The sequence below is a fragment of the Schistocerca cancellata genome, chromosome 4 (genome assembly GCF_023864275.1).
Source record: "Schistocerca cancellata isolate TAMUIC-IGC-003103 chromosome 4, iqSchCanc2.1, whole genome shotgun sequence".
NCBI lineage: Eukaryota > Metazoa > Arthropoda > Insecta > Orthoptera > Acrididae > Schistocerca > Schistocerca cancellata.
This window is the reverse complement of record NC_064629.1, coordinates 600,106,382-600,133,836: the sequence shown is the minus strand read 5'-3', so window position 1 is coordinate 600,133,836 and position 27,455 is coordinate 600,106,382. Positions and strand designations below refer to the sequence as shown.

The following is a 27,455-nucleotide window of genomic DNA, read 5'->3' as shown; positions in this document are numbered from 1 at the left end:
CAGAATACAGTATGGAAATAGATTAATCATCCAGGTAACAAGATACAAGAGAAACGGTATTGATTTTATGATTGCAGAGACTGTTGAAATTAGTGGAAACTACACAAGGAATATCGGGTTGAGAAGTGGTTGCTATTTTTTAGGGAAGAATGTCCGTGCGAGTGATCATCTGGCAGAGACGCCACTGTTAACACAGTTACCACTAAGGAGCAAGCCAGATGCTCTGCGGGGCATTAAAACTGCAGCATAACGACGGATAACAAACAAAGAAATCTAAGCTATTGTACTTATACAGTATAGTATAGACAATGTGATGAAGTCTGCAAGTGATTTGGGGCTGTAAAGGTACGAAATTCCGTATACAAAACTGACATCTCTGGCAGCAATAGTGACTAACCCGGCTGAACGTTTATTCGAATGAGCTTGGATGACAGGCACTGGTACGTCATTACATGCTGCGTCAAATTTATGCTGCAGATCGTCAGCCACAGTGGTGAGCGAATGGTGGCGTGCCAGTCTTTTTTGGCAACGCATGTCCAGATGTTTCAGTGGGTCAGAGGTTCGGATAAAGCGCTGGCCAGGACAACAGTCGAACAGCTTCCACCCTCTGTGTCAAGGTAATATGCATTAATCATTATCTTGTTGAAAGATAACGTCACAGAGTCCTTAAAGTAGGGTACAATCACTGGCCTTAAGACGTCAGATATATAACAGCTGCTGTCCAAATTGTCGCCTATATGAAACAGAGGTAATTGTGTTGTGTACCCAATGGCATACTTTGTCATCACGCCAGGCGCTGGCCCGTGTGATGATGACAAATGAAATCAGGCAACTTCTATGAATCCTCTACATGGTGATACGTCCATCTTAATATTGTGGGCAGAACTAGGGCTCGTCTAAAACTACGACGAGGTGCCACTAATGTGTCCAGCATTGTCGTTAGGCGCACCATTTGGTGTCTCTCTCTGCTGCCGGGAGAAACTGTAACAGTGTTCTATGCGCTGGCAGTCCGTGCTCCCTTGATGCTCCAGACGTCGTCGCATTGTCCGTGAGGATACTTATTCTTCCTGCAAACTAGCTCGTTTCCTGACTCAACCTATTTGACGTGACTATACGGTCAGACACGGCCTGGTGAATAGGACGCTTGCTCTCTCGTGCGTTGAGTAACGCCCTCTTGAACCCTCAAATTCCGTATTCACATGGCAGACGTGAGATCCTGACCATTGCGGACATCAGAATCACAGGTCGATGAAACCCAGTCTCAAGCCTTTTTCCACAAGGCGTAGCACGATCTTCTTACAAACAACAAAGATTCAAATACGATTTGTCAACAAGGAAACCTCTGCGTAATTTTTCTTTATATATACAGAATAATGCAAATGGCGTTACTCCCATCTACATTAAGCTGTCGCGCTGAAATGCTGATCATTTGCGTATTCTTGCATGTAGCCCACTTCATGCCAATTTGACGTTTGTTGCACTCCGCCTTCATGTAGTTGGAACTTTAATGGCCATTAGTATAGTTCGGGATATCAGAGGGGCTGAAAGGAAGTACTGTATACCGAGGCATTGGATGTCACCATCTATTATCTACCTTTCAAACCGGTGGATTTATGAGATTGTTCCACCTCAACCCTGGAATGAGTAGCGTTACGCGGAGTGGCCGTGCGGTTTGAGGCGTCATGTCACGGACTGCGTGGCCCCTCCCCCCGGAGGTTCGAGTCCTCCCTCGGACATGTGTGTGTGTGTGTGTGTGTGTGTGTGTGTGTGTGTGTGTTGTTTTTACCATAAGTTATTTTAAGTTCAAATGGTTCAAATGGCTCTGATCACTATGGGACTCAACATCTAAGGTCATCTGCCGCTACTCATTCCGTATCTTGTCATTAGTAGTGCAACGTCGCTCTCAAGCAAGGTTTGAAATCTGTGAGCCAACGATATTCTTTTCTCCTAGTTTAAGGAATTTAAGCAGTATGCATAATTGTCTTATTGGTTAGTACGCCGCTCGTGGTCTAGTGGCTAGCGTTACTGCCCCTGGATCAGGGAGTCCCAGGTTCGATTTCCGGTCGGGTTGTGGATTTTCTCTGCTCGGTGACTGGGTGTTTGTGTTGTCCTCATCATTTCATCATCATCATCATCATTCGTGACAGTGGCTAGATTGCACTGCGAAAAAATTGGACTGTGTAAAAATTGGGACTTAAAACGGGCACTGATGACCGTGCAGTTCAGCACCCCACAAACCAATCATCATCATCTTATTCGTTATTCATGGTAATCTCAACGTAATCCCATGTATCACTATTTGTTATTGCCTCTGTACTTAGTGCTAGGTTTCGGAAACTACAGCTGTATATTAGAATAAGCTTTTGCATGATAATTTATTACGTCACGATCGCTTAAAAATATGTAATATTCACATTACCGGGTCGGCACCAAGTTGCCATCTTCAGATGTGGATAATTCACTAAAAGGCATCGTCAAGATATATAGTGATTACAGTATGACACTTTGAACACAATGAAGTGCAAAGTAAGTGAATGAATATACATCATAACAGTCCATATAAACATATGAGTACAGTCCCTGTCGTATTTTAGATTTCATGATGTTCAAAGTGCCTAACTGTACTTGGTATGTATCTCGATGTGCTTTTCAGTGAATTAATTTCATTTGAAGATATCTTAAAGCGACCGCGACTCAATAAATTGTTATATTAACATTTATGATGGTTGCATACATCCATTTGGCGATATGTCAATTAAAAAACAATTAGAATAAGCATTAATAGTGAGAAATTATATTCTGAGTCTTAGTCGAAGAACATGAAGAGGGACCTCTCGATCTCAACAATCGAGGTGTAATTCTGTGACTTTATCCTAAATATACTCTCCCACATACCTTCAACTTGTAAAGCTGGCGTGATGGAACAAACGCTACAAACGCAACTATCTCAGACCCCGAACGCATGTCAGGTTGTTGCCAATCGTCGGATTATGGGGTATCGGAAGCATCATAATGAGAAAAATCGGAGGTTCTCAAAATCTCTTCGCCCGAAGGAAATGATCTGTTTGCGCATTATTAATATCAAGACACTGCTAAGAAATATCAAACTTAAACAGCTGCCTAATACTCTAGACAAGTTCGTCATTCAAATCCTATCAATCCAGGAAACACCTTTCAAGACGAAAACGATTTCGAGTCAGAAGGCTTCAGTATGTTTAAAGGTAAACCAGCAATAAAAATCAAAGTTAAGTTATCAATATTTGGAACTGCCTTTGCAGTAAGGAAAAATATTTTATATTCGGTTATCGACGTTACGTCCCCACGTGAAAGAATCTCATTTCCTACAGTGAAATCAGCAACAAGGCATATGCCTTTATAAATACTCATGCTCCCACTAACAGTGATAAGAAGAAATTTCCTCAGAAAACAGAAGAATTTTGAAAAACACTAGAGAAACTACAAGCAGTTTCCCCAAACACTGTGAGATATTATTATGTGTTTTAACGAACAGGCTGGCATGGAGAAGAAATAGAAAAGAATAGGATTTCATTCAGTGCATCGGAGGAAGAATAAGAATATAGCACGTCTAATAAGATTCTGTATATCATTTGTTCTGAGTGTTATGTCTACAAAGCTTACGAGACGCATATACAAAATGAAAACCTGGAGGTCACCTAACTCATTATTAGTGGAATTCCAGATTGATCCTGTGGCGGTTTCTGCAAATAATACGCATGAGATTCAAAATGTCAGAGTACTGGAGGGAGTTGATTCTTCACTACTTAACACAAATCAAACTTAGGTTCCCATCAAACATATTCAGACCTAACGGGAACCGATTCCCAAGAGTTGATACAGACAGTCTGAAGAAAAACACCGACGCTTTCGCTCGTGTCGTACAAGAACAAAATTCCAAGGCAAGGCCAGATCTCAGCAAGACATTACAAACACTAGCCATGGAATGAGGACAGCCACCCAGGAAGCATAAACACAGATTGTGAAACACGAAGCCGGCCGCTGTGGCCGAACGGTTCTAGTCGCTTCAGTCCGGAACCGCGCTGCTGCTGCGGTCGCAGGTTCGAATCTGGCCTCGGACATGGATGTGTGTGCTGTCCTTAGGTTAGTTAGGTTTAAGTAGTTATAAGTCTAGGGGACTGATGACCTCAGATGTTTAAGTCCCATAGTGCTTAGAGCCATTTGTGAAACACGACCTACGATGATGCCGTAGATGAGCTAATCAAATGATGGAATCACTGGAATGGACATCAGTCAGTTGAAAGATGGGAATCCTTCCTGAAGATACAAAAATCAACATCAAAAACAATTCGACGCGTAACACGTGGCTACGACAGAAACAGGCTCTTGGAAATAAACCATGATTTCGAGGAAAACAACATCCGAACTTTCTACAAGATATTCCTCGAGGACTTGCCACGGTGTAAACCACCAAATTTGTGTTTTCTACATCTACATCTACATCTACATGGATACTCTGAAAATCACATTTAAGTGCCTGGCAGAGGGTTCAACGAACCACCTTCACAATTTTCTATTATGCCAATCTCGTATAGCGCGCGGAAAGAATGAACACCTATATCTTTCCGTACGAGCTCTGATTTCCCTTATTTTATCTTTGTGATCGTTCCTCCCTATGTAAGTCGGTGTCAACAAAATATTTTCGCATTCGGAGGAGAAAATTGGTGATTGGAATTTCGTGAGAAGATTCCGTCGCAACGAAAAACGCCTTTCCTTTAATGAAGTCCATCCCAAATCCCGTATAATTTCTGTGACACTCTCTCCCATATTTCGCGATAATACAAAATGTGCTGCCTTTCTTTGAACTTTTTCGATGTACTCAGTCAGTCCTATCTGGTAAGGATCCCACACTGCGCAACAGTATTCTAAAAGAGGACGGACAAGCGTAGTGTAGGCAGTCTCATTAGTAGGTCTGTTACATTTTCTAAGTGTCCTGCCAATGAAACGCAGTCATTGGTTAGCCTTCCCCACAACATTTCCTATGTGTTCCTTCCAATTTAAATTGTTCGTAGTTGTAATACCTAGGTATTTAGTTGAATTTACGGCTTTTAGATTAGACTGATTTTTCGTGTAACCGAAGTTTAACGTGTTCCTTTTAGCACTCATGTGGATGACCTCACACTTTTCGTCATTTAAGGTCAACTGCCACTTTTCGCACCATTCCGATATTTCTTTTAAATCGTTTGGCAGTTTGTTTTGATCTTCTGATGACTTTATTAGTCGATAAACGACAGCGTCACCTGTAAACAAACGAAGATGGCTGCTCAAATTGTCTACCAAATCGTTTATATAGATAAGGAACAGCAAAGGGCCTATAACACTACCTTGGGGAACGCCAGAAATCACTTCTGTTTCACTCGATGACTTTCCGTCAGTTACAACGAACTGTGACCTCTCTAACAGGAAATCACAGAACCATTCACATAACTGAGACGATATTCCATAGGCACGCAATTTCACTACAAGCCGCTTCTGTGGTACAGTGTCGAAAGCCTTCCGGAAATCCAGAAATACGGAATCGATCTGAAATTCCTTGTCAACAGCACTCAGCACTTCATGTAAATAAAGAGCTAGTTGTGTTTCACAGGAACGATGTTTTCTAAACCCATGTTGACCGTGTGTCGATAGACCGTTTTCTTCGAGGTAATTAATTACTTTCGAACACAATGTATGTTCTAAAATTCTATTGCATATCGACGTTAACGATATTGGCCTGTAATTTAGTGGATTACTCCTACTACCTTTCTTGAATATTGGTGTGACCTGTGCAACTTTCCAGTCTTTGGGTACGGATCTTTCGTTGAGCGAAAGGTTGTATATGATTAAGTATGGAGCTAAATAATGGAAATCCAGAGACAAATAATGCATGATACTTGCTAATTACTTTCAAAATTTACTAAAGTGTGATCCTTCAGTGGAAAATTGCGTTTTGAAACACATGTACAAAACCTAGACTCTCATCCTCCAACAATTCAACAAACAGAAGAGATAATTCAACACCTCAAAAATAAAAAAGCGCCAAGAGGATGACATAACCGCAGAAAATAGCAGGAGATAACCTCATAAGAAGCACATTTAGCAGAGATAAGGAAAATTGAAAAGATTCCAAAGGACTGGAAGAAAGGTATCGTAAATCCGTTGCACAAAAAAGGCGATAGAGCTGACCCCAAAAACTACAGAGGCGTGTCTCTTCTGCAAGTTACATACTAGGTTCTATCCAAAGCTGTCATAGCGGCTCCCCCCGTCGGAGGTTCGAGTCATCCCTCCGGCATGAGTGTCTGTGTCGTCCTTAACATATATTAGTTTAAGTTAGATTAAGTAGTGTGTAAGCTTAGGGACCGATGACCTCAGCTGTTTGGTCCCACATGACCTTGCCACAAATTTCCAGTTTCAAAAGCTGTCATAAACTGAATTTAACAGCGAACAGATCATTTGATTGGTGAATATCAAGCAGCCTTTAGGAAAGGCAGATCAGGTGCTGAGCAGATTTGGAGTTTGAAGACAATATTAAAGATACGTCGGAGCACCAACACGTATACAACCTTCGTGGATTTCAAGAAGGCTTATGGGTCTGTTGACAGATAAAACCCTTTTGAACGCGATAGAAGAGCTCAGGATAGACAGGAAGACTAGAGAAGATCTCAGGTGAAACTTCTGGGTGAAGTATCTGATCTTTTTGAAGTACATACAGGAGTTCGACAAGGAAATGACCGCCGGCCGCGGTGGTCTAGCGGTTCTGGCGCTGCAGTCCGGAACCGCGGGACTGCTACGGTCGCAGGTTCGAATCCTGCCTCGGGCATGGGTGTGTGTGATGTCCTTAGGTTAGTTAGGTTTAAGTAGTTCTAAGTTCTAGGGGACTTATGACCTAAGATGTTGAGTCCCATAGTGCTCAGAGCCATTTTATAAGGAAATGACCTCTGCCCGCTTCTTTTTAACACTGTGTTAGAGAAAGTCATCAGAGAATGGAGAAAAGAAATCGAGGGTATAAACATCACGACCTCAGGGTAGAGAATCAAAGTGAAGGGCTTATCTCTTAATGACGACTAAGCTATCTTCGCTAATACTAGTGAGGAAACCAAGTACGACATAGAGAAGTTACACGAGGTAGTATCAAAGACAGGCCTTCAAATATCATATGTGAATACTCATTTGATGGAAAATTTACATAAGATACCATAAGATCATCACTACAACCGCAATACGAGACAGTATCACATTTGTCTTCTTTTAAATATCTCGGGGCAATCATAGTACCATCTGAAGTAGACAGTAAAGCCAACTTAGAGTCACTAAATTCCAGAAAGCGTACAGAATAACATGGAATCACTACAATAAACAAGTGATATCCTGTAATAGGAAACTTCGGAATCAAAAGACAGTTGTCTTGCCTAAAGGATTGTGTGCATCAGAGAGTACACCTTCAGGAGGCCATACAAGTATTAATGATATTACAAAGGAAGAACAAAAAATTCTAAGAAAAATGCATGGTCCAACTGAAATAAATGGCATAATTATGGATTAAAAGAAAAATTACGGACCTATATGCAGTGACGTCACACGAGCAGTCGACCACCGCAAAGATGCTGCATGTCCACGTATCAACACCAGCGGCGCCAATCCGGACGAGGCAAAAGGGCCACGCCTTCCGGGACTTGCGACGCGCGGCTACCGCGCAGCGGTGATGAAACTCGGCCGCAAGGGACAAGCGTCCCAGTTCCGTCTGAAGTTGGGATCGAGTCTGCTTCTGCTTCCAGTGGATAAAGTCATCGCTCTTTCGAGCTTGTCAGACTTGTATATTAAGGGTTGTTAATTGTGTCTTTCGGGCAATGCTTGTTGTATCTGCATTTAGAACATTTAGAGTGCAAGACCTACAGACTTGCAATTTCATGCAGCTCAGTGTCTTCTGATGCTTCTTGGTTTACTGTGGAAATTAAGTGTTATGTCTGTGTAAATAATTCCGCGCGTCATCCCGCCAGTCACAGGAGTGGAGAGCTCTAAAGATAAATTTCGTTAAGTACTACATAAAAAGTTGTTGTTTGGCTGTAAGTGTTACTCGATTGTTCTCTTTTTTCCACCAGCGTATACAAAGGAGTATACAACAGTGGCACCGGGATGGGCGCTCTCTTCGTTCGCTGTGGCATGTTGTAGTAATCCGTCCGCTAAGGTCGCAGGTTCGAATCCTACCTCGGGCATGGATGTGTGTGATGTCCTTAGATTAGTTAGGTTTACGTAGTTCTAAGTTCTAGGGGACTGATGACCTCAGATGTTAAGTCCCATAGTGCTCATAGCCGTTTGAACCATTTTTGAAACTTGGTATTAACTCAGATCATGCAGTTACAGAGGCAATGTTGTTACAAACACTTCAAGGCATACTACAAGTAGCGGCAGCACCACAACTTTCGCTCTAGTCTTTTCAAGTTCAGCCAATGCAGCAAGTGGCCTAAGCGCCTGAGTTCCAGGGGTTTGAGGGACAAGGCGAAGAGTGGGCAGAATATGTGTCCCAGCTTACAGCTGAGTGCCACACTTACACCACCATGGGTACCCAGCGCATTTACTATTTCCTGTCGATGTGCCGTTTGGCAGTCAAATTATTTCCAGACGTTCGTTCTGATGAAGTGCTATATGATGAACTAGTTACTTAACCTATTTGCCAGGACAAACAATCTTCAGTGATCAACAGAAATTCTAACAAATTTTTTGTACATCTGTGTTGGCAAATGAGAATTTGACGTTTCCATTAGCCACTGGGGCGACTGATACGTTGCTGAACCGTGCAACGTATAAAGGTTAGGTAGCCCCCAGTTGTGTCGGCAAAGTGCCACGCTATCAGAATTTACCGGACAAGATATTCCTGTTTTAGGCATGTATAGTTTGCCTGCTATTTTCCGTGGTTCTACTAAAACGGTTTTCTTTCATGTCCCACTTTCATGATACTGCAAAAATATTTTTGGAAACGCATAGTTTTGATTTATTTGCTTTGTCAGTTTAAGGAAATGTGTTGCAAGCCAATTCGGCTGTTCAGTTTGCTAGCGTCATTGCACTATGTGACAACTACAGTTCTTTGTTTGATGGTAGTTTAGGAAAGGCATCGGTGTTCGAAGTCAATGTAACGTTAAAAGACAATGTACGGTCAAAATTTATCGAGCTCGTCTAGCGCTACGTGCTCTACCGGACCGGGTAGTAGCGGAATTGCAGTGTTGGTAGGATTGCGACGTGCTTAAACCTGTGTCTGCTAGCCAGTGGGCATTCCCTTTTGTCGTCCTCTCGAAGCCATCGGATGGGCAAAGAGTATGTACTGGTTTCAAAGCTGCCGTTAGTCTACAAACTGTTGTTGATTCCTTCCCTTTACCCCGATCGGAAGATTTGACGGAAAAACTTGGACAAGGTAATTTTTTGTTTTTTCAAAAACTGATTAACAGGAGGCATATCTGCAACTGTCTTTGGAAGAAGTAACCAGAAACAATTTTGTAATCAGTATCCATCTGGGTCCGTTTCAGTTTCAGAGCCATTATGTGCTATGTACTTGGATGGCGTAGTCGTTTCTGGCTGTATGCCAGCTGAACAATTGCAAAATCCGGAAGCATTGTTCAAAGTGTTATCAGCAGCAGGTTTAAAGTGTAATCGTCCCAAGTGTTCCTTTTTTAAAACGGAAACAGAGTATCTGGGTCACGTGATTAATGCGCACAGCATTCTTCCGTCTCACTCGTTTTCAAGTGCCATTGGCGACTTGATGCCCCCACAAATGTGACAGAACTGCAAGCAGTCATGGGAATACTAACATGTTATATTCGTTTCTCACCAAAAACCGTTCAGATCGCGGCTCCACTGAATTATTTGTACCTCAAGAGTTCAAAATGTTCAAATGTGTGTGAAATCTTATGGGACTTAACTGCTAAGGTCATCAGTCCCTAAGCTTACACACTATTTAACCTAAATTATCCTAAGGACAAACACACACACACCCATGCCCGAGGGAGGACTCTAACCTCGACCGGGACCAGCCGCACAGTCCACGACTGCAGCGCCTGGGACCGCTCGGCTAATCCCGCGCGGCGCACCCCAAGAGTGCTTCTTTTATTTTGTACAGTGATTATCAGACCGCTCGTCTGCCCTTAAAGGATACACTGTTAAGTGACTGGCGTCTGACACACTTCGACCTCTTCAAGCTTGTCGTTCTTGCAGTGAGCTCCTCCTTTTATGGTGTAGTGCGGTGTTGTCAGAGGGCGTGGGCTGCTTACGCATAGAAGACGAATAAATAATAACGCAAGAAGAGGATCTGGCTATCGTTTACGGTTTTACTCATTTCCATCAGTACTTATACGCAGGCATTTTTTACTTGATTGCGGACCACAGGTTGTTGGTGGCCTAGTTTGGTTCCTCACAGTCTGTACAGCTCGGACGGCACGGAAGTTATAGTGGTGAGCCTTATTGTTGTCTGATTACCAATATCAAATGGCGTATCGGCCCAACAATAAGCATTCCGACTCTGACCTACACAGTCTGTACAGCTCGGACAGCACGGAAGTTATAGTGGTGAGCCTTATTGTTGTCTGATTACCAATATCAAATGGCGTATTGGCCCAACAATAAGCATTCCGACTCTGACCTACACAGTCTGTACAGCTCGGACAGCACGGAAGTTATAGTGGTGAGCCTTATTGTTCTCTGATTACCAATATCAAATGGCGTATCGGCCCAAGAATAAGCATTCCGACTCTGACCTATTGTTATGGCTACCATTGGGCTCCGATGCAAAGTTTGATTCATCAGAGGACTCCTGTTTCCACATCGACTCTCAGGAGATGCGCCTGTTGGAGGGACTTCAGGTGACTTTTCCCCGAGTGGGAAGCGAAACGCCATTGGACCTGGCTTTGAGAGTGATTCTATGTCATGGGTAACCTCGTATCATTAATGTTATCCAGCTTTCTGTAATATGCCACTATTTTGCGCACCATCGAGCCATCTCAGTGCAGAGCGGCATCCTCCACTTTCCCACAGAAAGGGGACTCACGTAATGATTCTTCAGATTCTCCACTTAATGATTCTTCAGATTCTCCAACGGGAATCACTCAGACTGTTACACCAGGGTTTTGGGGTGTCGTCCAGACCAAAAAGTTAGCCAGGCGTCATTGTACATGGCTGCACATACTCTCAGGTAGATGCGATGACTTCAGAGCGTGCTACGTGTGCGGAGCAACAGGCCGCCCCCCCTCAGCATCACTTTTATTGGCCGCACCCTGTTGGACCATGGCAGTACCTGCACATAGACTTGGCCTGTCCATATTGGAATATCCGCTGGTTATTGGTAGTGGACACTTACAGCAAGTTCCCCATCGTCGTCCCCATGACCCTCACTAAGCCTGTGAGTACTGTGACAGCCTTGACTTCAGTTTTTTGTATTGAAGCGTTGCCAGAAGTAATGGCGTCTGATAACCGGCCACAGTTTACGTCGTGCGACTTTGAACAATTTTGCTGTGACAGTGACAGTCGCGTATAAGATCGCTGGGGTCGCAGATGGGACCACGGTTCAAATGGCTCTGAGCACTATGGAACTTAACATCTATGGTCATCAGTCCCCTAGAACTTAGAACTACTTAAACCTAACTAACCTAAGGACAGCACACAACACCCAGCCATCACGTGGGACCACGGTGTAGCTTCCAATGTGATTTCGCGGTCCACCTACACCGCCCTGAGTCCGACGGGGCTGTACTGGCGATATCGTAACCAGCTTAGGCCTATTACTCTGAGCACTATGGGACTTAACTTCTGAGGTCATCAGTCACCTAGAACTTAGAACTACTTAAACCTAACTAATTAGGCCTATTACTTCTAGAGATTATGCCGCCTCATTTTGTTCACAGACTCAGTTCGTCTCGAGCCGCCGTTGCAGATTCAGTCGCCTACTCCTGCAGCACGGTCGCCTACGGAACTCGGCCTGGAGCCGCCTACAACGCTACAGCTGTGCTGGCAGCCTGCGCCGCGGTCAGTGGAGTCGCGTCCGGTCATCCGGCCGGGCGCAGCGGAGTTTCCCGTCGCCGTCTTTGGCACCCAGACGACGTCAGCGCCGGAGTCGGCGCCTACGCACGCCGGCGCGCAGTCTGTGGCTGTTTCTTCCGTGCGGCGTTTCCGGCCACGCTCAGGGCGGAAGCCGGGGTGTGGGTGGTGCTCGACGTTGAATACGGTCTCGACTCCGGCCCCTGCAGCTCTGTCGGTGTTCCGTCCTCTCCCCTCCTCCCCACCGTCGTACTCCTCCTCCTCCTTACACGACGACCGACGACGGTGCGGATTTTTCTGAGGGGGTGGGATGGCAATGAATGGCGGCGGCGGGGGGGGGGGGGGAGGAGGGATGCAGTGTCATCTATCTTCAATAACGTAACATCGGCAGTCGGTCACCGCAAAGACACTGCATGTCCACGCTTGGCGCCAATCAGGACGAGGCAAGAGCCACGCCTCCCGGGAGTTGCGAGGCGCCGCCACCACGCAGCGGTTATGAAATACCGCCACATGGAACAAAGGCGGCAGTTCCGTTTGTGATTAATTTGTGTAAAGCACAGTATTTGTAGCATCTACGTTTAGAACATTTAGTGTTCCATGCACAACAGTGTCTTCGGCGGCTTCTTTGTTTACTGTGGAAATAAAGAGTTACACACTGATCAGCCCATGGAGGTAAGAATAGAGGGAGACGCCGTGACTTCACAGCTGTGAAGCTATGTGAAGCTGAGGGTAGCCATCTCAATCCGACCAAAACATTGCTGCTGTAAGCTTGTATGCATAGGCTTGTCGCTCGCTTTTGGAAGGATTTTGCGCTATTATGGTGACTTGTGTGGTGTTCGGATGTACGAATCGTTCTGATTGTGATGCGAAATCGAAGGGAATAACATTTCATGTGTAAGTTGTCTCGTTAAGTGTGATTTTACAACTTCATTGTGAATGAACGTGTGCTACATCGGTACTTGTACTATAGCATGTTTTTCTCCTGTATGATTTTAGATTTCCTAAAAATGAAAGTCGGAAAGCTCTGTGGGAAAATGCCGTGAGGAGGATGAATTGGCGTGCGTCTAAATGGAGCACTATACGTTCTCAGCATTTCCGAGAAGAGGACATAGACCGGACTTCCCTTTCAACAGTAAGGCTCCGAGAAAATGCTGTACCATCAGTTTTCCCTACACACCCAAAACATTTGCAAAAGGTATGTTAATTCAAAGAATTAAATTCTTAGTTTTCAAGTTCACGTTTCAGTATAATACGTACGTATCGTCGATAATCGAAGTGTTGAGTAACTCACTTTGTCTTCATCATGTACCAAATTAAAAGCTAACACTACATTAACTGGCGTAAAGTATAGGCCTAAACAGGACACTGTGTAGATTTGCCATTCTATGTACCGTATTTCAGTAAATATTGGTGGCAATGAACAGTGTTTCCCGGTAGTGTAACGTAACTGAAATGTCCCAGTACGTATTACAAACGAGATGTATTTATGGGGCTTTGGAGGGAGGGTATAGCTAACTTAGTTTTCAGTTTCTATTATTTAGTTTGTGATACACGTTTATTACTGAATTAACAAAATTGTATCGTTTACATTGAAGGCTAGCTATTCGTAATATTACATTAAAAATTATTTTTAATCAGAAGAAACGCGGAATTTCGCCTTTACGAGATTTTATTTTAAACAAAAACTTTGAAACAACCAATCTGATGACGTTACATGCGTATATGGTGCAATTAGCGACTGTAATACACGCAGCGCTATAGCACACTGGCAATGTTTTGGCCAGAGTGTCATGGCAGCGAGCCACGCCCCCATGGCTTCAAAACGTAGTACGGTTGGGATACGTAGCGCCATCTCCCCTTATTCTTACCTCCATGGATCAGCCAGAACATTATCGCCAGCGATGTACTCTCGATATAAACACCTACAGGCGATAGCAGAGTCACCTGGCGACGAATGACTGCTAGTCAGACACACACACGGTGCATATAGTATCAGTGAGCGTGCTGTGCGTGTGTAGAAAGGGCAAGGCGCCAGATCTATCACAGTTTGACCGAGGGCACATTGTTATCGCCAGGAGACTCGGCACGAGCATTTCGGAAACTGCAAGACTTGTCGCGTGTTGGAGGAGTGCTTTGGTGTGTGTTTCCAACAGGTGGTGAAACCAAAGTGAAACAACGTCCTGGCGTCGTGGCCTTGGGCGGCCACCCCTCAATACAGATGTCGGTCGTCGTCGGCCGGGCAGCCGGGTAAAACAGGACAGGCTGCGAACTGTGGCGGAACCAACATCACACTTCAATGCTGGGCAGAGTACAAGTGTGTCTGAATACACAGTGCATCGACAACTATTAACTATGGGACTACGCAGCCGACAACCCTTGCATGTGCCAAAGTTAACACGACGACATCGGCAACTACTATTAAATGAGCACTTGATGTGGCAGAGCGTTTCATGGTCTGATGAAGCCCGATAACTTCTTCACCATGTCGATGGGAGGACGCGAATCCGTCGTCTTCAAGGGTAACAGCCCCTTAACACCTGTTCTGCGGGACGGAGACAAGTTGGCGACAGCTCCTTTATGCTCTGGGGAACATGCACGCAGGAATCCATGGCTCCAGTGGAGCTCGTGCAATACATCATGACGGCCAAGGAGTATCGTAAACTTGTTGCAGACCAAGTACGATTACGTTTCCCTACGAAAGTGGCATTTTTCAGCAAGATAATGTGGCTTATGATGGAGTGGTTCGAGGAACACAGTGGAGAGTTACAATTGATATGATGACCCTCCAACTCCACAGATCCGAACCGGATCGAACACATCTGGGATGTGATTGAACGTAGCGTCAGAGTTAATTGCCTCACTCCCATTAATTTACGAGAATTAGGTGAGCTGTGCGTGCAGATGAGGCAAACTCCTACCAATTGCTCATAACTTCCGTACTATTATATGAATAATTCCACGAGTGGTTCCGTCAGTTACAGCAGTGCAGAGCTCTAAAGATGAGTACTTTTAAGTACTAAATGAAGAGTTATGCTATTTGATTGTGAATGTTAAACGACTGTTCTCTTTTTCCACCTGCGTGTGCAAAAGAGTACAACACTATACATAGAACTTGAAAAGTTCACTAATGTAGTAGCGAAGACGCTTGAAGTTCTGTAGTCAAATCTACAGAATAGACAACAATAGATAAACAAAAAACTACTTTATATAATTATTCAAACTTTAAAAGACACTTGGCTAGAAGAACAGAAGCAGGAATTACGAGAAATGAATGCCACAGAAGACTCCATCAGAGAATGTAAAGTCTTTGGAAACCTAGTTGTAAATCACACATTCGCAGACAAAGCAAAAAACGTAAAAACCACGGTAAAAAAATGGACAGAGGAACGCAAGAAGCAACAAAGTCAATTCTTGTAGAGATTTTGGGAAGAGACGAAAAATATGAAGCTGTCACATCAAGCGAACAAGTTCAAACCCACTCCAGCTGACATAACGAAAAAAGAAAGAAGTCTCAGGTATTTAAAATTTAGCACGAAAAACACGTTACTTGAAGGCAAAACCACGCCTAAATGAGCTGTTAATCGTCTTTCGTTATACAATGGAGAGCCAATGAAACTGGTACTCGTGCCTAATGTCGTGCAGGGCCCCAGCGAGCACGCCGAAGTGCCGCAGCGCGACGTCGAATGGACGTGACTAATGTCTGAATTAGTGCTGGAGGGAATTGACGCCATGAATCCTGCAGGGCTGTCCATAAGTCCGTAAAAGTACGAGAGGGTGGAGATCTCTTCTGAACAGCACGTTGCAAGGCATCCCAGATATGCTCAACAATGTTCATGTATGGGGAGTTTGGTAGCCAACGGAAGTGATTAAACTCGGAATAGTGTTCCTGGAGCCACACTGTAGCAATTCTGGACGTGTTGGGTGTCGCAGTGTCCTGCTGGAATTGTCCACGTCCGTCGCAATGCACACTGGACATTAATGGATGCAGGTGATCAGACAGAATGCTTACGTGCGTGTCACCTGTCAGAGTCGTATCTAGACGTATCAGGGGTCCCATATCACTCCAACTGCACACTCCCCATACCATTACAGATCCTTCACCAGCTCGAACAGTCTCCCGCTGACATGCAGGGTCCATGGATTCATGAGGTTGTCTCCGTACCCGACACGTCCATCCACTCGATACAATTTGAAACGAGACTCGTCCGACAAGGCAACATGTTTCCAGTCAGAAACAGTTCAATATCGGTGTTAGACAGGCCGGGGCGAGGCGTGAAGCTTTGTGCCGTCCAGTCATCAAGGGTACACGAGTGGACCTTGGGCTCCGAAAGCCCATATCGATGATATTTCGTTGAATGGTTCGCACGCTGACACTTACCGATGACCCAGCACTGAAATCTGCAGCAATTTGAATAAGGGTTGCACTTCTGTCATATTGAACGATCCTCTTCAGTCGTCGTTGGTCCCGTTCTTACAGGATCTGTTTCCGTCCGCAACTGCGCTAGACACTTGTGTTATAGAGGTGTTGCCGACCGCAGCGCCGTATTCTGCCTGTTTACATATCTCTGTATTTGATTACACATGCCTATACCAGTTTTTTGGTGCTTCATTGTATTTTTGTTTTAGTGGTAACTGCTCTGTTATTCAGGGTACTGGAGATGGTAACGTGCTAATTCTATCGCAAAAAATATACTCTTATACCTTTTTACGACCAGATTCTTTTTTTGTCTGATTGTGATAGTGACTGATATTGCTGCTTATAATAGTGGTGGTGAAACCGAATACGCTGCCTGACAAGAAGGTGAAGTACTCAGAAGACGTGGTTGATTGTTAGTCTAACTTCGCACACATGCACACCGTCAGCAGGTATGTATATGATTGGCGTTGTCATTCTCTGTAACTGAGTGAATTAGTGTTGCTCACAAGCCTCGTAAGGCATATAAAGTGTGTGTACAGCCTCAGGTATTGAGTGATAACTGTGAAAGCCACAGAGATGCTGCATGTTCGTGTGACACTGCGTTACTAGTACCTAATAGACTTTGAAATGGCCTCATCATGGATCTTCATTTAGGCAGATGATCGAATCGTGCAATATCTAGATTTGTGGAGGATTTGTAAGTGAAACTGATTCGATGTTTGATTGCATGGGAACATGAGGGCAGGTATACTCGTTTTTATTTTTCCTGTCAATGGCCCAGGAGAGGATCGCCTTACTGTGCACCAGGAACATCATAGCCCTTACATCTGCGCCTATCAAGTAATGGACACTCTGCAACATTCTATGGCATTGTGTACCATTGGTCAGAGACTAGCAGCATTCGTACTAGAGAATTACCGACGTCGTTAATACTACAACCCAAAGGCTGAGTTTGGAGGGATGCCACGACCAGGCTGCATGGACTGCTCATTACTCCTGGTGTGTCGAGCAATCGGGTGTGGCTTCAGGGCCGGAGTGGCCGAGCGGTTAAAGGCGCTACAGTCTGGAACCGCACGACCGCTACGGTCGCAGGTTCGAATCCTGCCTCGGGATATGAAGAACCAGTTACAACAGTTGTAGGCCAGCTCGCCTCAGGAGAGATTAAAATGCCTTTATGACACCCTTGTCAGCCACATCAGGGCACGTATCCAGGCTAGAGGAGGTGGAACGTCATACTGATAAATGGGCTCATAGTGCCAAGTTCTTTGTAAATACGAAGTTTCATTCCGTTTCCTCCTCCCCTTCTGGGTGCTTCACTTCTATGTCAGGCACTGTGTGTTCCAAACACCCTACTGAGGAGTGGCGTATTACTTATTCCAGATCACGACGAGGAATCGGGAGATGAATATATATGATCTTCGTATAGTAACTGTACATGAGTAACTGTCTACAGTGCGTACTACAGGTACGGCAGAAATACTGCATAAAGGAACAACTTTCAAGAGGAGCAAGGAAGATATTGCATCCAGTCTGACAGATGGTGTTACTTTTGATTGTGACGAATATAACTTCACGCCATCTGTACCATACTTTATTAAGCCTTTTGACAATGACGTTGTTGATATAATAAGGAGTAAAACTAACTTGCATTCAGTGCAGAAAACGACTACATCGTTGAACATAGAAAAAAGAGAGGTGAAACAACTCTATAGTGTTGTCATACTTGAATTTTGTCAGCACGGATCCTTACATCGAGCAGAACGTTAGCATCTTTGTCACTTTCACGGTATTTGTACTTTAGGGAAACACATACAATATAAAGGCATTGAAGCTCATCTGTGAGGCATCGAAACCATTTGATGTTGGCAGCAAAGAGGAAGCGTGGAAAACAATCACTGGATGCACAATTTGTTCAGAAAAACTAAGACAGTAGCTCCAGTGCCATTTCATGATGATGATGATGATGATGATTTGGTTCTCAGGGCTATTCAGCAGTAAAATGTGGGAAATGTAACCTTGTTCTGCGGTTTGTGCATAAAAGTTGTTTTAAAGCGCCTCATGTAAAATAGTTAAAATAGGATTATTTTTTAAATAGTGAAAGGGCCTTTCCATTATTCTGTGCTGTGGTCACCACGTAACTAAAGATAAATGATTAAAAATTCAAATACATATTATATTGTTGACATGTTCCTATACATAGACTGTTTAAAAAGCTCATCCAGTCATGTGAAATTGTCAGAAAACAAAAGTCAATGGTATGTTGCTTATCCCCCTCGTCACATTGGCTTGAATGTCAGTAATTTCGTCAAAGCATTCACTCATCATACAAACTTATGCACTTCGTCGTTTTGTGGTAGGTTCGTATTGAAAACACCAAGTATAGATATCCGTGATGATTTTTCCTGAAAAAAAAAACTCTGAGTTTCGTATTTCATTCAAGTTGTGGCAGGCATCCACGCGTCGTTGTTTTATTTCAGGAGACAAGTTGTGCGGGACAAACTTCGCACACACTTTTCTCTTCTTCGAAACATTCGGGATAATGCCTTGAAGACATGATTTAGAGTTCTTGCTCCATTGCGATTTGTGAAACAGCTTTGACACACTACGGCCGTACACTGCCTTCTCACAAATGACTGGTCGAATGCACATCTGATGATTACACTAATTGAGCCACTGTAGTTACTGCGCTGACGTCGCGTTTGCTCCAGGAATAAAATCAGTCACGGAAAGTAACTGGACGGATGGTGTGTATCCCATGTAACCTAAGAATTTTATTCTAAATACTTTTGAGTGCGTCTAATAACCAATTCACTCTACACAGATTCTTGTAGATACTTGAAGGCGGTGAGCGAACATAGATTGCATAGTCAAGCGACATAGCACATTTCCGCCTATTTACAGACATTAACCTACATTTATTTACGTTCAGCAGCAGCTGCCACTCTTAGAAAAACGCGCTGGTCATCCACAAGTGTTCTGGCTTTCGAGATAGGTTTATAACCAGGGAATTTAGAGTGTAACGTGTCACCAACGACGGAGGAATGAGAGACATCTTTCGAGGTCGGATTGTGGAAGCCTAGCGAAGGGAATCGGCAGTGCCTTTTCAGGGAAACCATCAATTCATTGGTCTCGAGAAATTTAGGCTAATCACGGAAAACTGAATCTGGATGGTCAGTCGGGGATCGAATCACAATCCTCCGGTGTACGAGCCCAGTGTTTGCCAACGCACCACTTCGCTCCGTACAAATTTCTAATGATGTCACATCCTGGGTACAAATCTAGTCGTCTAACAGCCTCATTTGATTTGAGACATTAAGTTCTGGTCATTCATACTCATCATTAACAGCTGTGGGCCTGTCACTCAACCCTGAGGCACACCGGACACTCCCTTCACTTCTGACATCACCTCTCCATTATGAATGACATACTGAGTTCTTTTTGCTAGGAAATCTGCAATACAGACGCATAGCAGTTTGGATACTCTCCATTTTTCTCCTGTTCTTAATCCCGTACCTTTACGCGGTCGGCATGTTAATTTTTGATTAGAGCGCATGCCGTTTCTGTCTCCATCTCTTCTCCCTACCCCACCCCCGTCACCGGAAGTTGTACCGCCTCTGTGTCTAGTGTTGTCTCATGTGAAAGTGTGCGAACTTTTTCTATATGTTCGCGAATTGTGTAACTGAGGTGGTAGATGGGTACGAGCCCGGTATTCACCTAGCTGTTTGGACACCCTGTATGGTAGGATTTTGTTTACTAGGCGACAGAACTGTATCTAAAGCATTCTGAAAATCAATAAACAGCGTCGTCTTGAGCTCCGCTGCCTATTGTCTCCCGTATTTCATGAACTAGAAGAGCCATCTGAGTTCCCAACGTTAGCCACTTCGGAAAATGAGTTGTGCGGTCACCAGGGAAAAGCCATCATAGGCGAGTGCAACGATTATTTGTATTTCTACGAGAAATGGACATCAGTGAGGCAGGCGTATAGTTTCAGATCATTCAATGCTTCTCACAGATTCGAGAGATCTATGCTCTGTTACAGTCACTTTGGGTGCAATAGGAGCCGCAGCAGTTCCCTGCTAACGCCATCTAGGCCACCGGCAAGTAGAGTGCCTTGAGAGTGAGCCTTTGTTTATAGAGGTTTACACCATCTGCGCGATCCTGGCGGTTAAGCGAAGATCCCCGCTCCACACTGCACCTAAAGTCCCGTCTCAACGTGTAGTAACGAAGGGCGCTTATGCAAGCCCAGAACTTAATTATAGGAAGACTAGCAGCCACACCTGCTTACAGTTTTGGAATCTCGGGTTCGCCATACCTGAACGCAGTCCCCGAAGACTAAATTCCCTGCTTTGCTCGCCTTTCGGTACCACTCAGGATGCTCGTTTAACTATCGGAATGCTACTGAAGAAGAAAGACTTACACTCCAGTGCAACGGATATTGATCCATCTACTTTTCATCACACGTATTTTTTGAAAATACTGCCAAGGCTTGGTATAAATATTAACACTATACATAGAAACCAAAATATGCAGAGTTTGAACAATGAATTAAGATCATATGACAGCATCCACATAGGCACAATACATATAGTTCAAGAATCATGCAAACTGTAGACGAGATAGAATATGAAAGAGAGCTCAACAGAGATTGGGAAGCATACACAAACTGAAGTGTCTGTGCAACCACTGATAGTACACCAAATTTCATGAACACACTTAACTATTTTGTATAAAATCAAAAGGGGCTTTGTGTATTTGTGTATCTTCATGAACCAACATACCCGGAGCACTTGATTGAAGGGGCGCCTTCATTTCACAAGGTTTTGTTGTAAGAGATTTCGCTGTGCTTTGAATAAACTGCTGGAAAATAGCAGCAGGTTTACATCTCATTCTTCTTTCTTCTGACAGTCTTAAATAGGGTTATCCTTGATGACTGTCCGATGTAAGTGAGAAAGAGTAGAAGCTCTGTTGCTACGTATTCGTACTAGTGTAGTTATCACCTTCTAGCTCGACTGAACTTTCTAAAACTGGGGGAGTTTCTTATTACTATTGGATCACAGCGCAGTATTGACCTTCATGAAAGACTGACAGAATCAATTCTCTCAAGTCTACTAAGGCCAGTTTACTTATCCTTATGTTGAAGTCAGACGATGGTAGAATGACATTCATTTTAGTGACAGGGACATTGACCTCCTTCGCAAATCTAATCAAGTATACAAAGAATTGAAAGAATATAACGTTGTCTGGTCGGATAATCTAAAGATCTGAGACAATATCGGCTGGTCAGTCAAGCAGAACTACTAGTGATACTACTAATGTTATCACATGACAATACGAGTAATATACGTAAAACACGCCCACAACTAAAAACATTAATAAGCACAACTCAACACAAAGTTAGAGCTCACTTCTACACAGAAGCACATAAGAAAACGACGAAACTAAACGCAGTTAACGAACTAAGTATTAGTGTTACTTCTGCCGCTCACTGGTCAACAAAGGAAGTACTACCGTATATTTCTAACGACTGCAAATTTGAACTAAATCAGGCGACAGTGGCGATTATAGCGGCGTGAAACTAGCCTACAAAGACAGTACACGGGGAATTAATGCTCATAACACACAAACACCTCGTCCGCCGCTCGTGGTCTCGCGGTAGCGTTCTCGCTTCCCGAGCACGGGGTCCCGGGTTCGATTCCCGGCGGGGTCAGGGATTTTCACCTGCCTCGAGATGACTGGGTGTTTGTGTTGTCTTCATCATCATCCAGGAAAGTGGCGAAATTGGACTGAGCAAAAGATTGGGTAATTGTACGGGCGCTGATAACCACGCAGTTGAGCGCCCCACAAACCAAACATCATCATCATCACACAAACACCTACGAAAATGAATACATAATACTCAATAAAATAAACGTGTGGGCGTCCAATAGACACAAGGAAATAAATTCTGGTGAAACGGAGCAAATGGCCACTTGTGGTCGACGCCATCTAACAGTGCTTCACCTCCAACAATCTCCGAACGGATTCACGTACGACGACTGTTGTATTTCAACTGTTTTAGTCTCTGAACATTACTAGGATTGTCAGTGATTGTGCTACTGCCAAATTCTGGTTACTGGGTGGTTTTTGATTGAGAAGCGGCACAAACTATTATTTGATAGATATCTGAAGACTGCGCCGTATGACGTGAGTGCTTTTGTACTGGGTGGGAAAGCAATATTGTGCGATTTAGTGTGAGGCAGTTCGAACTTTAGAACTGAACTCGTAATCAGCAAAGTGGATAGTGCATTTCTGAGATCGAGCAGTGTCGATAATAGAAGTAACATCTAGCACAAGAAAAAGCAGATCGATCGGTCTCGGGAACAGCAGAAGCAACCCCAAGCACAGCAAGAGAGACGGTACCACGCACTGCAGGAAAAAAAACACATTTTGCAGCTACACTAACAGAAAGTGTACTTGCCCACCCAGCAAGGGCCCCCAGCGTCACTCTCGTCGTCTGCAGTGTTGCCTCCAGTTTTCTCACTGTTTTATGCCGTCACGGGAAATTGAAAATCATTTGTCGAACCACTGAAACAACTTCTCCCAGCCTTTATTGTAAATTGTACGCATAGGAAGAAGACATTCTCTTTCCCATGGGCGGAACCGGATGTTTTTCCGTTATGTAAGCTGGTCCTGGCAGTAGATGCTGTCATTTGTAGAAAAGTGTGACTTGCTGACAACTTGCTGTTGTAAATTTCAGGTTGTTGCAACCAACTGATAGGTGTAACATGTTTGTCACAGTGAAACGGGACGCGCTAAGATTTTTCAGAACTTCAATAAAACCGTTTTATGCACACCCAGTCATTACTTTTCATAAAACTCCATTTTACACATTCTGTGTTGATGTTTCTATACTCAACTTTGTACCTCTTACAAAAAAGGCCTAATTCTCTTCTCCTCGGATAAATGCAGTTACAGATGATTTCTAAAGGGTGAAAACAGCAAAGGACCCAAGATCAAAACGTGAGGACCACCATCTCCTTCCCTCCACGTTCTCCACGCTGCCGTTCCCATACAAATAGTATGATTTCTCCTATGAACGGTTTCTTTTAAAAAGGACCCAATTTATTTACATCCTTACTCTCGACCATGCGAGCTTGAGTCCCATTTTTGTGACTGGTAGGTCTGTGCGTCATCCTGAGGCACTGTGAGCTGTCAGCACCTATTTGCTGAAAGGTTGAAGATGTAAACTGAGGTGACTGTGTCCTATGATAGGGTCGCCTGTACTGGACTTAGGTAATTGCGGAAACTCACGGCAAAAGGGCAATCCCATGGAACAAATATTGAAGTTCAGTAGTTATGTTCTTTCTGCCTTGACCATAAGCAACTGTACAGCGAGTACGTAGGTGTTGCAGAGGAACTACACAAAAAATTCAAGTCGTGCAAGATGTGTAGTTCTACTAGTGGTAACGGAGGAGAGGCGAGACTTAAAAACGCTAAGTTCTACACAACTGGTCACAAATCGATCTTCACACCTTCGGAGCCCCTATAACTGATGCCGAGAGGACTGTGTGTTAAAAAAATTGTGTTTGATGGACTAGGATTCCTGTTCTCCGCATTCCCCTGATGTGAGGATATGCAGCGTGACGGATTTTTGAGAGCATAACATTACTATCCCCAGTGTGCTCATCTTGATGGCGTTTGAAGGTGTCGAAGCTGGCTGTTGTTACTCTTCTTTACCGGAGTGAAGGAAACCTGCTTGAATGCCTTTGCTAAGCGTTCTCCTGCCTAGGGGACTGCTGTATTACGAGATGGCAGGACAGGAATCTAGGAAACACTTGCTTGCAGCAGGTATGATATAACTGTGCCACTGGAAACCAACAGACGTCCATCGTTTAAAGTAACAGCCGTGTTCGGCGAATCCTTTCGGGCGACCCAGCGCGGAAGTTCCAGGGATGAAATGGTTCTTGGTAGGACCCACAGGAAGAACGTTTGCATTTCTTCTGTTTATTCGCCCGTATCAGTTACGTTTCCAGTTTCGCCTCTCGATTTCTCCAAAACTGACGCCGTGACAATAGTGAAAGATTTCGGCACCTTCCTTGTATGAATTACCCGATCTGGCTAGTAAAACTTTCTGCATCCATTTTCTTTACTGTAAGAAGTAAGCCGGGCATGTGATGTACACTATCGGAAATGGGAAACATTATATCACGAATAATCCGACCGAACGCTATCAAATTGATACTCTAGTACTTCTGTACCTATGCGAGCTTATTCTCATATGGAAAAAGCCATTCATAAAGGTAAGGAATGGAGAGAGTATGTGATTTCTATTCGGTGTGTCATCCATATAGCCTCTCTGGGATACGATTGGAAGACATACTGTTTCATATCAACTTCCAGCCAGGCATCTTCATGAACTGACACAGCAGCTACTTGAGGGTGTCAACCTCCATGCAACAACTGGTGAAACAGTACATTCCAGCTTGTGGGGTTACATCTCGTACTGATGATTTTGGACACCAGTTTCAAATGAAATGGAAGTCTAATTATATAAAACGCCATACGTGATGAACACCTCCACGAAGTTTGATAAATATTGAACTGATGTTTTATCGTGCAACACTTTCCATTTCCGTCAGTGTATACAGATGTTTCACAATTCCTATTAAAGGCTTCTAGAAGTTTTAGAGGAAATTTACTGCGAGAGAGTGCTGAAAATTAATGTCTCCGAATTTTTTATGTTAAAAATCATGTAGATTTTTAAATAAAACAAAAGTTATCAACATTCTGCATCTTTATTATTTATGTCTAGATATTTGCAGCTTTCTGCCTCTAGAGGGCTCCGAATCGTAGCATGAAACATTGCGTGTGAAATTTAACTATGTCGGTGAGTGAGAAATAGCGTGTTGTAATAGAGTTCTGAATTCGAAGAGTTACCGCACACATGGAGCATCCTCTCTTCAGCGTGACAATGCCAGACCAAATACGAGCTCATCGACATCTGCAACAATCCGACGCCTTGTATTCACTGTTACTGATCACCCTCCATACAGCCTCGACTTGGCCCAATCCGATTTTCATCTGTTTCCAAAACTTAAAGAACACCTTGGAGGATTTCACTTTGATAGCGATGAAGCAATGCAAGCAGAGGTGAGGTTATGAATAAAGATGTTAATGAAATTTGTTTTATTTAAAAATCTTTAAAAGTTGTCACATTCAAAACTCGGAAGCATTACTTTCCAGCTCGCCCTCGTAGATAATGTTCTGATAAGGAACCCATGTCCGGAAATGTAACGTCCGGATGTGAAATAAGTTTGAAGATCGGATCACTTTAAAATCTCCCGCTTCACGGTACGCCCACAACGGAGACAATGAGTTGTGAGCTGTTTGCTCTACAGTGAACCATGGCGTGGATAATGTGTCGATTACTCGTCAGGTTCTTCTGCGTAACGGACGTCCTCTTCAAAGTAGATAGTGCGACTCGTCCATGACGCATCACCGTCAATCCTTCTAGTTGCCAACATACCAGTTTCTTGCAGCCGCTGTTTAGTCGGAGGGAAAAGATACGCGATATTATAACTACAACAGGAATTCATAGCGCCACCCTCTCCTTAGTTTCTGTGCGTACCGTGAAGCGAGGGGTTCGCAAGTGACCCGAACTTCAAACTTATTTCACTTCTACATCCAAATGGTACATTTACAAACATAGATACGTTATCAGAACTAAGTCTTTCACTTTAACCCCTAGAAGCCCGTAATAGTAATTGTGAAACGTCCTGAACATGCTAGAAAAAATGTATTAATCTTAGTAGTATGTCATAATAGACCCAGTGAAGGAAATAATGTGAACTCAGTAAATGTACAAATACTTCATCGACAGTTAACGTCTAAGTCACATAACAATATTTTCTGCAGGTTATTAACACAAACTGCAGTGCTCTTTAGAAAACTCGTATTAAAATGCACATACTGTCATATTCAATACATTCATTAAAGTTTTACTCTCCTTTCTGACCATACACTGTATGTGACATGTATAGCTTTGAAGACATTTAAAAAGTGGCATTTTGTTGTCTTGGAACATACCTGTCTCGACAATGTACGCTGCGCTCGCATTTTTGGACTTCCGGGAGCACTATTTGAGCCGTTATGTACCACTATACTCGGAACTGCAAAAGTAGAAGACCTTAGTATGTAGACAGCCACCAAGTATTTCATAAAAATTAATCTTTTAAGAGAAGTGAAGGAAAATTCTGCAAGGATTTTAACATGCAAAGCTAAATTTAATCATCGATAGAATAATGCAAGAAATACTACTGAGTTAATACTTCTTAAGCTACAAAAGAAAGAAAGCCACGCAGAAAATTAAGTGTTGCTTAATATTGTAAACGTAAGCAGTTCACTATTATTTAGCGATATTAACTGAAAGCATGGTAACTTTTAGTAGCTAAAATAAAGCTAGCTTCAAATATTGTATAGAATAAATATAATTATTTTTGTTACAAATACCAATAAAGCTTATTAGCACAGGACAAAAAAACTTAATCGAGTACTTAAGTATACTGTAGTTACGTTATGCCTGCAAAAATATTTATGTTTTACAAAGACATCATGGCGCCTGTAAAAGACTCCTCCAAAGTTCAATATGACAAGTGGATTTAATAAAAAAATTCTCACAGAATTCAAGACTATTTCTTCATATGCATGGCTAAGGGATGCTCCCTATATGTTGTCTAACTCTTATTGGGTCTTCATTAAGGAGATGTGAAATCATATTACATGGTTAAAATCTGCTCACAAGGCTAGCATCAGGGGACACAGGGTTGATTGCACAATAATTCTAATAGGAAGTTTTCCTTATGGTTACACAGCTGTAAGGAACAGAAAGGCCATAATGAACTCTATCATACTACATCTGAAAATCTCTACTTGTCATACAGTGTATAAAATTGTATAATTACGTGCAGTAAAAGTTGTAGAAAGGATGGCAAACCAACTGAGCATAATAAATTCACAGGAAAGTCAA

General features: G+C 43.4%; 1 protein-coding gene across 5 annotated transcripts in view; it reads right to left on the bottom strand.

Annotated features, from left to right (window-relative positions):
* Positions 1–27,455, bottom strand: part of LOC126184543 (cAMP-regulated phosphoprotein 21) — a 1,287,166-nt gene that overhangs the window by 371,602 nt on the left and 888,109 nt on the right. For all 5 annotated transcript variants that reach the window (XM_049926953.1, XM_049926952.1, XM_049926954.1 and 2 more), the window contains one exon: positions 26,516–26,598. In XM_049926953.1, the coding sequence (XP_049782910.1) occupies positions 26,516–26,598 (83 nt within the window). The remainder of the gene's footprint in view (positions 1–26,515; positions 26,599–27,455) is intronic.